Below are 13,155 nucleotides of genomic sequence, written 5' to 3'. Positions count from 1 at the left end.
AGCGCACGCACACATGCGCACACAAACATGATGCACACATACACAAGCAGTCACACACGCGCGCGCACGCGCGCGCACACACACACACACACACACACACACACACACACACACACACACACACACACACACACACACACACACACACACACACACACACACACACACACACACACACACACACACACACACACACACACACGTTCGTATTAGTACATCTACATTTTAGAACGGCAATTTTATGAACACCATTAATTTTTTTTGCCATTTTTAGCCCTAAGCCTAAAGCCGAAAATAGCGGATATATACGTAAGCTCACAACGCAGGGCTTTTTTTGGGTGAGTGACACTGGTGCGCAACTAAGGATAAATCAACCATAGCTCCAACCATAACAACCCCTAAACCTATCCTCTAAATGCCTGAGCCTAACTCTAAGCCCTTCCTGAATCTTTTCCTAATAGTATAAAGCTTACCCTAAAAAACATTTCTCTTGTGAGGACCAGGACAATTGTCCTCAATAGCTATTTCTCAAATTCTACTATGCACGCGCGCACACACACACACACACACACACACACACACACACACACACACACACACACACACACACACACACACACACACACACACACACACACACACACACACACACACACACACACACACTCTGGAGCCGTGGGCGTGTAATGTGGGTGGAATCTAATCGACCCTTTTGTTAGCATCTTCTGCTTTTTCACTTTGCAACCACAAAGGTGGCAGGGAAATAGCCTTAATGAAGTGTTTAGCTAACCTCAAAATCAACTTTGAATTCCATGCCCACTGTAATTTTTCAGAATAATCTTTATTATATTGAGTATGTATGCATCTATGTACACACTTATGTATCAAATACTGTATCCCGGTGATTCTCTACCGTTTTAATTTCAAGGACCCCCAGTTTGATATCGTTGCTGTCCGGCAGAAACCTCTTATCTCCATATTTTAACTTTTTGTGTTTTTGTTCGTAAATGAATGTGTGTGTGTGTGTGTGTGTGTGTGTGTGTGTGTGTGTGTGTGTGTGTGTGTGTGTGTGTGTGTGTGTGTGTGTGTGTGTGCGTGCGTGTGTGTGCGTGTACTTATATGCTAATATTTGTGTGTGCGACTGTGCGACTGTGTGTGTGCTTGCATGCGTGCGTACTTACAGGGTATTTGTCCAGTGGGTCTATCAAAAGAGCTTCTCCAAAGATGGAACGACAGTATTCAGCCATCTTAGCCTGTTGCTTCAGACTGACAGACAGACAGACAGACAGACAGACAGACAGACAGACAGACAGACAGACAGACAGACAGACAGACAGACAGACAGACAGACAGACAGACAGACAGACAGACAGACAGACAGACAGACAGTAACTTAAAGTATGCCGCCAGAACACAATTGATTGATTGATCATTAAAATATGCTCTGAAAAATGCACGTGGCCCACCCATCTGGTTGGGAGCCACTGGATTAGTGGGTTGGTACTTGGTAGGTACAGTGGGGAGATACTCACGAATCCACGTGGTTTTCAAAAGACAGTATGACAGGGAAAGGAGACGTCTTGAAGGCACATTCAGCGATGGCTTCAATCACTTCCTAAAAAAATACACAATGAACACCAACAGTGTAATTTTGTCGACTAAAACTATGACAAAAACTGTACAAAAACTAAATACAAATTTTAAACTAAAACTAAGCTATGATGACAAAAACTCTGACTAAATATAGCGTATTGACAAATAAACAAAGGTAAGCACACAAGTTATTTTATCTGGTAGTGTGCTTACGCTAAACTTGAAATACAAAGCAAGCTAAAGAAATGACCAGTAACCTGTACTGATTAGAGAAGTGAAAGACCCACAGTTGCTTATCTTAGTTCATACATAAAAAGATTGATTGACACGCTGAATGAGTGTAAAGTTCACTGTTTCACTGTCCTCAAATTGAAACAAATACTGATGTACTAAAAAGAATAATGCACATTTGAGAATCATTAAAAACATTGCATTATACTTCAACTAAACCTGATTTTTTTTGGTCAACTAAATCAACTGTAAATTTAGTCCACCTAACCCTAGTCTAGTTTAAGTAAACTAAAACTAGACTAAAACTATAACAAAAACATTTCAGATGACTAAAAGTAAATCTAAAAAATTCTATTCAAAATACTATGACTACAAACTAAATCAATAGTGCTATAAAAAAATTTACACTGCCGTGAGCGTGCCAGCCCTGGGCTCACCTTGAAGGAGATCTCGGAGGTCATGGTGAAGCCGTGCGTGATGACGGGCTCCTCCTCTGCGGTGCGTCCTTTCCACACGTCTAACTCCACACAACGACAGCCGGCCAGCAGCACCTGTCTGTACATCTCCACCGACGAGCTCCCGGCTAACTGGCCGGCTGGAAGACACAGTGTTCATTTCATTTACAAAAACTATGAAAACCTTTTTTCGTTTACAACCTTTTTTTTTCACTGACGAAAACTAAATAAAAACTATGTTATGATGACTAAAACATGACTAAATAATATTGGCAATTTCATCAATCAAATTACACGAAAATTAAAGAGATGGGACTAGTGGAGAAAAGATTGAGTAAAACTAAGACAAGTAAATGTATGCTTGGCTGACTAGCTCCGAAAATAGTCGATCTACAAGCTCACAGCGTGTCAGATCGGCTATTTTCGGCACACATGAGCCAAGCATAAATCAGGCATTACGACGCCATCACGGCCCACCAAAATAAGATTTTGTCGACTAAATCAACTGTAGATTTAATTGACCAAAACCTTTTGTCAACTAAAACTAGACTAAACTAGAATATTTCAGATGACTAATATATGACAAACTAAATTAAATGTTATTCAAAAGACTATGACTAAAACTAAATCCAAATTTGCTGTCAAAATGAACACTGCTGAAAGATACAACAGTCAAATCCTCAGTGTTCATCTGAAGCAGTGGTTCTTAAACTGTTTAACTTCAAAGACCACCAGTTTGGTATGTAGAAAACAGACACAGACCCAATACTCTGAGAGTGCACAAATGGAACCAAATGGACCCGAACCCGGGTCTTCTACCGTGTCGGAGGCCAAATTTCACAATATTTTGTGACCCCCTTACCAGATTTGTGTTGTTAACACATTGCGTGCCAATCGCGTAGATCTACGCGAACCTAAATATTTGCGCAGCGTGCCAGTCGCATAGATCTACGCGAAGTGGTCTTTTTTTCTTTTTTTTTCTCGCAGGTTCACATTTCATTGTAGGCCTCCCTCGCAGTGACACATTTCATTGTAGCACACCCGGATATGGAAATATCCGTATCCGGAGATTTTCGTTCCCACCCGCCGTCGCTCTAAATCTTCCCCTAATCCGCCATTATCTCTGACTTTTTTTTCTCCTCGCTGAACGCTGTTTAACATAAACCGCGACTACTGCAAAATGGAATGTCGCCGATTGATACGGTCTTCTCTGGGCCACTCACACAGCTACCCTGGGTGTCTACAAACAGTTTAACACGCGATCTTAAGGTATTTAGCGAGGTCTGTGGCGACGTGAAAAAAAAAAAAAAAAAACAATAAATCGCTGGCACTGGTGAGTACATTATGATATTAAACTCTGGCGTGGAATGTGTTAAAATATTTCCCAAAAATTTTCAAAATATATATTTTTTTCCAAGAGCCTTTTGAAAATAGCAGATCTACAAGCTCACAACGTGTCACATCGCCACACATTGTGAGCTTGTAGATCGGCTATTTAAAAAAATCCGATGCATATAGGTTTAAAGTTCTCATGTGGCCTAGTAGCTTGTTTTCATAGACATGGTTGCTTGTTTCTCTCGCAAGATCTGGCAACGCTGCCTACCACGTACCAACAGAGCCAGAAACAGAAACATTAAAACACAGCTAGCAAAACACATTTCACTAATGAAATGAAATGCTACGGCAGCAGCCCAGCCACAGACACAAATAAAGCTATATTAGAAAATACAGATTAACTCTAGATTACTTTAACACTGATTTGAAATTATCTCCACTTATCTCTATATCAACTCTACTTTACCTCGACTGCAGATTAATTAAGACTAGGTTACTATTTGCTCAGTATGTTACCACTACATATCAATTCATTACGTCTGGATTAGGCACATGTTAACTACATTAACTGTAGATTACATCTAATATTACTCTACATAAGATAATGGCAGATATGACTCTCACTTGCCATGACACAGTGAGAGCAAATTAGAAGGACCTGTGGATGTGAATAGCCTTTATTGTTCAAGGATATTTTTAATAGCTTTTGTCAATAACCTCCCAGCTTTACCTTAAACCTGTACAAGCGATGAATAACTTTGAATGTAATAATTACATCTGTAACAGATTGAGGAAGAAAGTATTATGGCATTTTGCTATATTTCATCAGTAATTTGTCATCGCTGTAGGGCAGAAACCTTGTATTTCCACATTTCATCCTTTTGTTTGTTTCATACATTTATTTTGTTAAGTAAAAGTAGCGAGAATAGCCAATCTACAAACTGTGAGCTTGTAGATCGGCAATTTATGAATAATTTAGATTTTTATTTCCACCTATAAATCCAGGTTGAAAGTGGCTAAGTGCGTCTGCAGGTTTTATAAACAAAAGTATTAACAAGAGCATGGGGGTATGTACCTGTCAGAAATGTATTATGTGATGAGTTTATGGAGTATGTACCTGTCAGATATACAGTATATTATGTGATGAGTGTATGTAGTATGTACCTGTCAGATATGTATTGTGTGAAGAGTTGATGAAGTAATGGGACAGGGGGAAGCTCATGTCTTCAGACTGGTCCAGTTTCTCAGGGGGGATCACTCCGTTCTCATCACTGGACAGGTAGCTGGAGAACGCCTGGATAGAGATGACACCTACACACGCATGCACGTACACGCGCATGCACACATGTAGGCACGCACGCACGCACACGCATGCACACACAAACAGATCTCCATAAGTAGCCATAAAAACCAAATCCTATTTAATTTAGGAGTTAATCAAATAGGACCCCAGAATGTGCGTGCCCCAACTATGTGTGTACCCCCATAGACTGTAGCTACAGATTCCATCATCTGCTCGGACAAGAAGGGACTCCCGGCTTGATCAGGGGGAGATGTTGCTCTTATGAGCTTCAGGCAGTACTACTTGTCAACCTGTCCTATACACCCGTAGTCTACCATAAGGTAAGCATTAAGTAGGTAAGTAGCCTTGCCAAGACATGTGGCCCATAGGGCAGGAGCCTACAGTATCTCCTGTTTCTGTAGCGTGAGGCAGCTTGATGTACAAGTCCATCCCGAAGCAATGATGTACAAGTACACCCCCCAAGTACACCCCCTGGACATCAGTGTTAATTTTGTTGACTAAGACTAAGGCTAAAAGACTAAACCATTTCAGATGACTAAAATAGGACTAAAACTAAATGGTGAGCTATTCAAAAGACTAAGACTAAGCCTAAATCAGAATTTGCTGTCAAAATTAACACTGTTGGTTAAAGTTAGCCTGATTATCAGCCTGAAGCTGCGTGGAGCTTCAGTCTGACATAGGCTGCTGTGTCAGCGATTACAAGGGGGAGAGGATTAAAATTTCCCTAAACCAATCACAAGAGATCCACGGATCCGCCTACATCTGACGTCATCGCACAGCTTGCTATAACAGATATTCGTGATTGGCTTGTCGTTAGACCCACCCCCACCTCCGACTCTGATTTGACAGGTTTTTCTTCGACGTGAAAATCCATAGGCTCACATTATGACACCAGACCAAGAGGAGCAGTCCACTCAGAGAGTGGGCGGGGTCTATGGTCTGGAACCAGGCTAGGTTAAAGTAATACTAGGTAACTTTTTCAAAAAAAACTAAAGTAACATTTTATATCTTTTGTGAGTGGCAAATGTTTCACAACACCCATTCCATGAATTTCACCCCCGAAAGCCTTTTATAAACATATTTTCTATTGAAAGTGGACTGTTTGTCCCGGAACTACCGCGCTAGTAACAAAAATGAATTTCACGCTGTTTTTATGGCATTATAGGATTTGAAGATGGAAAAACAGCAAAAGAAAACACAGCTCACGGTAACTAAAGCTCCACTTGTTTTAGTATAAAACAACAAAAAGAACGCTTTTTGAAACACTTCCGCCTTCCGGTGAAAACAAATGGAATTCTGGGTAATGCAGGAATCCGCTAAAGACCTGCAATGACGGTAGTGACCAGCAGATGTTGCTAAAAATCGTTATTTTGGGACTTGCACAGTACCCTTTAAGTACACCCACTGGACATGATGTAGGCTACAAGAACACCCTCTGGATATGACGCTAGTATGTCCAGAGGGTGGCCTTACCCCCCAATCCAACCCTTGATGCTGAGTGCCAACTGCCAAGCAGGGAGGCATTGTGTCCTATTTTTATAGTCTTTGGTGTGACCCGGCCGGGGATTGAACCCCAAACTCCCAATCTCAGCACACTCTAACCACAAGACCACTGAGCTGGCATTTATAACTCGACCATACAGATTAGTTAAAACATGTTTTTATTTAATACTGTGAAGTTCATGATTGCAGCTTTTAAGACGCGTGTGTGTGTGTGTGTGTGTGTGTGTGTGTGTGTGTGTGTGTGTGTGTGTGTGCGTGTGTGTGTATGTGTGTGTGTGTGTGCATGTGTACCTTTCTTCAACAGTGCCATGTCATGCTGGTGTTTCTCCATCTGAGCATGTGTCTGCGCGGGCCTCAGAGGAGGGTAGAGTATTTCATTCAGACGAGGGTCCCTTTGTTTGTTGTTAATGAACTCTGTCATCTGGTCTACCGACAGCACGCCATCATCACCTCCCCTGCAGGCCACAATAGAACAAACCGGAATGGACCGGACAGGGTTAGAGAAAGATAGCACTGGGCTGAGACAGAAACGGTTCAATACAACAATCCTATGATGATCTTCACTAAACCAGAACTGACAATTCCGAATATATTCCACAAACTGTTACAGAACAAACCCAGAGCATGATCATAGATTCCTACCGAAGAGAAGAGGAGAGGAGAGGAGAGGAGAGGAGAGGAGAGGAGAGGAGAGGAGAGGAGAGGAGAGGAGAGGAGAGGAGAGATGACTAGGAGGGCTTATAAGAGAACCTACTGTAACCATTACATTACAGTATACAATTACAATTTATTAACACAAAATATACATTGTTGCTGTCTGGCAGAAACCTCCTATATTCTTAACTGTTTGTGTTTTGTGAATTAATGCCCTACTTGATCAGATTACAGCATCACACAAAAGTATCAAATTAGCAGATCTACAAGCTCAAAACGCAACACGAAGTGACACGTTTTGAGCTTGTAGATCAGCTACTTTTGCAGTTGTATTTGAATCCTGAAAAGTAGCAGCACCCGACAGAGACGATATGCAACTTAAAAAAATAAGAAGCAGAGACTAAAACACACACTAAACAAACAAAAAAAAGCCCTAACAAAACAAAACAAACTTACTGCAGCTTAAAGGCGCCATTGAGCTCAGGTCGAGGACACAGACAGTCCAGAAAGGTCCTGTAGGCCTCCGGAGAGAAGTCTTCCACTTTAATACAGTCACCCTGTCACATATACAACATGTAAACTATAGTAATAACCATAGAGAATGATAGAATAATACAAAACATTATGAAATACCACAAACACAAATAGAGAAATCACAGATGCAGTCCATGCAGTTGAGCAGCTTTAGAAATATATGATATAGTACGTGTTTCTCAAAGTGGGGTTTCCGGGCCCCCAAGGGGTCCTTGAGGGGGTTCCAGGGGGTCCCCAGCAAAATCAGTTAATATACCAACCTACAGTTAAAACCTATATACTTGGGCTATAAAAGAAAAGAAAGAAACAAAAGATCTTTTAAAAAAAAATCAAATCTTTGGATATTTTTTGTTTGAACCATTCATGTTTAAATCCACTTTCCAATGATTTCAAAGGGAGGGGAGTGTTTGTTTTAAAATGTCCAAGACAACACGATGCCTCCCTTGGAAGTCACTGTAAAATGGATTTTATACCGGCCTTCAAGTGCCCCAAGTCAGTCTCTACTATTTGCTGCTATACTGTAGCTACTAAATTTAATGCTAACATAGTGTAGTAGAGCAGGGGTCTTCGACGTTTTTCAGGCCTAGGACCCCTTAGCTGGTAGGGACACCAACTACATGGATAGAATGCTGCACATTAAACTTTTTCATAGATTTCATAGATAGCTTAATAGATTTCTTTGACAGCATCATCATCAATGCTTTGTGAATTAAATATTTTGTTTGTTTGTTTACACATTATCTTTTCTACAAATATGTTGGATTCATGTTATTTCTATTTTCAGACATTTAACCACTTAAACCCTCAATACTAAATAGTATACTAATTAGTAAACTTGATCTTTCACTCTGTCCGGTCTGCTCTTTTTCCCTCTACACCAATAGATGATCTACAACCTCACAACGCCTTGCAGCACGAGGCGTTGAGAGCTTGTAGATGGATCTGCTGTTTTCGGCTAATGTTCCCCTCAGAATAGGGATGCTAGAGTTAAAGTGGTTAATGCCACCCCCCCCCCCCCCCCCCGTAGAAACTCTGAGGACCCCCTAGGGCTCCTGGACCCTTGGTGTATGGTGTAGAGTGTGTTTACCCGTCCAGAGGGCAGTCTACAGCTCTCCAGGGCCGTCTCCACTCTCTTCCTGTCTGATGAGAACAGACGAACGATGCTGCAACGAGTCATAATGAGCACACGGCTTTACTAATGAACCTGTCTATCACATTGCATTCATTAGGGCTGGGCAATTAACCAAAAATATATCGAAACTAAAACTCAGATTTTTTTTTAACCAATAATCAAATTAACCTACGGTCATGTTGGTTAATCGAATACATGAAAAGTTATTTTGTTATAAAATCGAAGCATTGATATGTTATGTCAAAACAACAAAAAAGATCAAATCGACTTAAATCAATTAGCGTGTTTAAGCACACAAGCCCTGTATTGATGTAACACGTTGTGAGCTTGTAAATGTTCACTATTAAGCAAAAAAAGCATTCATTGTGAAAGGGAAAGGGCCTCTCTGTGTGGAGTTTGCATGTTCTCCCCGTGTCTCCTAGGGTAGGTACCCTCACAAAAACATGCAGTAATCCTGGTCTCTATACTGCCTCCCCCTGGTCAGCCAGGGCGCCTAATGGAGGGGAAAGGAACTGGTTGGAATAACGTGTTCCTTCCACACGCTACGTCTAACCAGGAAACCTCCCCCCTGTCAGGTGATAAGAAGCAGCTTGCTAGCTCTCATGCATTGAAGGAGGCATGAGCTCGGCTCTAGGCTCTGCCTAGGCTGGCAGAGGGAGTGTAGCGCCCAGGATTACTTAGACAATTGGTACTGGGTAAAAAAATGTGTTACAAAATCGTGGGATAAAAATTTTAATTCCAACCATTATCTGCCAATCACGGATATATTCCCTGTCATTGTAAAAGGGAAAGGGCCTCTCTGTGTGGAGTTTGCATGTTCTCCCCGTGTCTCCTAGGGTAGGTACCCTCACAAAAACATGCAGGAATCCTGGTCTCTATACTGCCTCCCCCTGGTCAGCCAGGGCGCCTGATGGAGGGGAAAGGAACTGGTTGGAATAACGTGTTCCTTCCACACGCTACGTCTAACCAGGGAACCTCCCCCTGTCAGGTGATAAGAAGCAGCTTGCTAGCTCTCATGCATTGAAGGAGGCATGAGCTCGGCTCTAGGCTCTGCAATTCCAACCATTATCTGCCAATCACGGATATATCCGTGATAAAAAAATACATTAAAAAAAACGTCCAGAACCCAAGATAACGTGATCCGAAGATTTACTGCTCTGTTCACTTCCTGTTTAACTTTTTTTTTTACTATGTATTTTTGGCGAAACATGCTATTTTTAACTGGGTATAACAAGAGAACGGGGGGGTCACGATGACATTTTTTTTTTCACGGAAGCACAGTGATTTCCTCCGTGATTAGCAACCATCAGGGGATCGATCATACTGGAGATACATATTCTGTGGTTCTTCTATATTCTGCGGCTAAATACATGTCAATTCGGAGGTCCTTTGACATGAAAATGTTTGAGAAACACTGCTGTAGGAGGCAGTGGTGAACACAAACTCACTTTTTGACTGGAATCTTCCCCTCTGGGTTTGGCTGGAGAGTTAACTTGACATACCTGGAACACACAAATAGGAATAGTAGTTGACAATTAATTGTCGTGTTATTAACATGACAATTGTTACAACACGTGCGTGCGTGCGTGCGTGCGTGCGTGTGTGCGTGCATGCGTGTACTCACGCTTTGAGCAGACTATGGTCTCTGTTCAAGTTGTGGCTCAGAAGGTTAGAAGACAGAGAGAACAGCTCTTCACACCACACCTACACAATGACAATTACACTGTCAAAAACACATACATCATCATCTTCTTCATCATCACCTTCGAAAAATCATCATCATCATCATCATCATCATCTGCATGAGTGGTTCTCAAACTTTTTCATGTCAAAGACCCCCAAATGAAAATATTTTGTACCAGGGATCCCCATATAAGATTTGTGTTATTACAATATTTCACTTATTTTTTTTCAATATGCATACACAGTATGGAGAAAGTGTTAAATACAGATTTTTAACACCTTTTGCTGGGGACCCCCTGGAACCCCTGGGGGTCCCCGGGCCGGCACTTTGAGAACCACTGGTCTGCATCGAACAATGATCACTATCATCATAATCATCATCATATTTTAGCCTAAATGTCTTGCTGTTTACATTTCTGACTATAAAGTATTCAATCAATCAATCAATCATCACCATGACAACAGCAGTGGTACCTTGGCCTCGTCCTCCTGTGCAGCGATGAAGTTGAGCTGGGTGACGTTGACCAGGTCCGAGGCCGTAACCACGGTAACCATGCGGTTCTCCAGCCGACCCACCAGAGAGCCGCAATCCAGAAGCTCCCGCAGCTTGGCTTCCTATTGGATGAGAAGAGAGTCAGAGTGACAGCAGCTGACGCTCGGGTGGCGCAGTGGTAAAGTCCCTCCCCATGACCACGGAGGGTCTGGGTTCAAATCAATGGCCCAGTAACCGGCGCTGGAATTGAAGCTCTCTTCCTGGTTCTCTTACGGAATGCTGTTCTTATTAATGGCCCAGCAGATGTCTCTATTTCACCTTCTCCCGGTCGCAATACATTATAATCCCAATACAAGTGAATGAGGTTTTGGGCGGACTTTACATTTAATTTTATTACCTTAGTAAACCTTTTCAGAAATACTTCATGTTGAATCGCGAGATAAATCATCATGACATGCGTTTAGTGAATTATGGTCCCATTCATTTTAAAGTTAATCATAACGTAGGGTATGTTTCTAGGGTTTCTCCTGGTTCTACCGAGTGAAGGCCATCCCTCGCTGCGGTTGCAGCCAATAGCAGTCGTTTCCGGTAACATTTTGTGACCGGATGTTCAAAGATGGCGATTTCAATTCGCCGAAAAAGTGACTTCAAACGGTCTGTAGAAACCAATGGCTTTGCTTTGTCCATTCTTTTTACAGCCTATGGCAGGGGTCTTCAACAGGGGGTCCGGGACCCCTTATGGGGTCCTCAGAGTTACTACAGGGGGTCCGCCAAATCTTTCTGTGATAATTTTTTTTTTTTTTTTACATTAAGCACTTGAACTCTAGCATCCCTTTTCTGAGGAGAACTTTAGCCAAAAATAGCAGATCTACAAGCTCACAACGCCTGTAGATCTGCTATTTTTGGCAACGAGGTATAGGTGTAGAGGGAAAAAAGAGCAGACCAAGTAAAAAAAAAGAACGTTTAATCTGAAACACAATTTTATACATTATAGAGGGGGTCCCTGCTTCATCTCTCTCTCAGCTAGGGGGTCCCTGGCCTGAAAACGTTGAAGACCCCTGGTCTATATGGTTAAAATCCACGTGGTGCATCCGGCTTTGTCGTGCGTCTATGCGAATATAATTGGCCCGTGTTCGGGGTAGGGAAGCCAGGCGGGAGCGTGATATTGGTCATTGCACATACTCCTATGGGCTGGGCGGCACCTGTCAGCAGGGAGTGTTGGGCGGGAGGAGTAGGACGAAGGCCCTACGTCCTCCCGGTGGGGCCTCCTCACTGGCAGGTGAGTCAGTAGGAACAGAAGTGACAGCTCAGAAATGTGTGCAGGGAGGAATCAATTGGCATATCGACTAAATTGGGGAGATAAGGGGGGTAACAAGTTATTGGCTACTCTAAATAAAAATACAATTTAAAAAAGAGTGACAGCAGCTTTGCTTCCTATTGGATGAGCAGAGAGTCAGAGTGATAGCAGCTTTGCTTCCTATTGGATGAGAAGAGAGTCAGAGTGATAGATTGACCGACAAAGTAGAGGTCAGGTAGAGGTCAGATAGAAGTACCTTCGGCGGCCGGGTGCTTCTCCCTGTTCTCACATCTTTCACCAGGGTCAGGTCCAACAGCTCTGTCTCCTGTATGACACACAGAAAGTGTCTCATGAGAGGAGGAGCACTTTGGACATCACGTCCATAGAGCTCACTCACAGCGTTTATTGACACCTGCAACGTTCAAACCGATCAACTGTTGCTGTGGTCAAATGTCCTGTGTTATTAACACAAATACCTTAGCTGAAACAATGTAAACATGGACTCATGGTTGTGGTCACAATCCAATGTCGGGTCGTAAATTATCAGTTTGTCAGACACAGAAACAGATACTGTAGGCAGTGGCGTAACGCAGAATCGCGGGGCCTCCCCGCAGGAGTTTCACGTGAGGCCCACGCACATGCACGCGCGCGCAGCGCGTAAAATTTCCGGTCTAATTTGGGTCTAATTCGGTCTAATTCGGGTCTAATTCGGTTCTATTTGACCAATATAAATCAACTTTTTTAATTTTTTTTGCTGTGAAAATATTTGTATCAGAGCAGGCGGGGCCCCCCCTGCTGGTGGCCCCCCCGCACCGCATCACTTGCTGCCCCTCCGTTACGCCACTGACTGTAGGCTTTATGCACAGCATATTGTGAAAGAATACTTACTTCCTTCACAGGTCTTACCAATTATTATTAATTAATATAAGGCTCTGTTCCATT

The 13,155-nt window shown here is 42.5% G+C and overlaps 1 protein-coding gene across 1 annotated transcript in view; it reads right to left on the bottom strand.

The window, feature by feature from the left end:
- The window catches only part of LOC308100143 (1-phosphatidylinositol 4,5-bisphosphate phosphodiesterase beta-1-like), a gene marked incomplete at both ends in the record, with an annotated part of 46,321 nt that overhangs the window by 19,473 nt on the left and 13,693 nt on the right, over positions 1-13,155 (bottom strand). The window contains 11 exons of the mRNA XM_080449057.1: positions 1,182-1,266; positions 1,533-1,615; positions 2,262-2,419; positions 4,779-4,925; positions 6,712-6,875; positions 7,531-7,631; positions 8,696-8,771; positions 10,189-10,242; positions 10,365-10,444; positions 10,898-11,038; positions 12,470-12,538. Of these exons, the coding sequence (XP_080305183.1) occupies positions 1,182-1,266; positions 1,533-1,615; positions 2,262-2,419; positions 4,779-4,925; positions 6,712-6,875; positions 7,531-7,631; positions 8,696-8,771; positions 10,189-10,242; positions 10,365-10,444; positions 10,898-11,038; positions 12,470-12,538 (1,158 nt within the window). The remainder of the gene's footprint in view (positions 1-1,181; positions 1,267-1,532; positions 1,616-2,261; positions 2,420-4,778; positions 4,926-6,711; positions 6,876-7,530; positions 7,632-8,695; positions 8,772-10,188; positions 10,243-10,364; positions 10,445-10,897; positions 11,039-12,469; positions 12,539-13,155) is intronic.

The sequence above is a fragment of the Gymnoscopelus braueri genome (genome assembly GCF_963280865.1).
Source record: "Gymnoscopelus braueri genome assembly, chromosome: 14".
NCBI classification, from domain to species: Eukaryota; Metazoa; Chordata; class Actinopteri; order Myctophiformes; family Myctophidae; genus Gymnoscopelus; species Gymnoscopelus braueri.
This window is presented reverse-complemented; position numbering and strand designations above follow the sequence as displayed.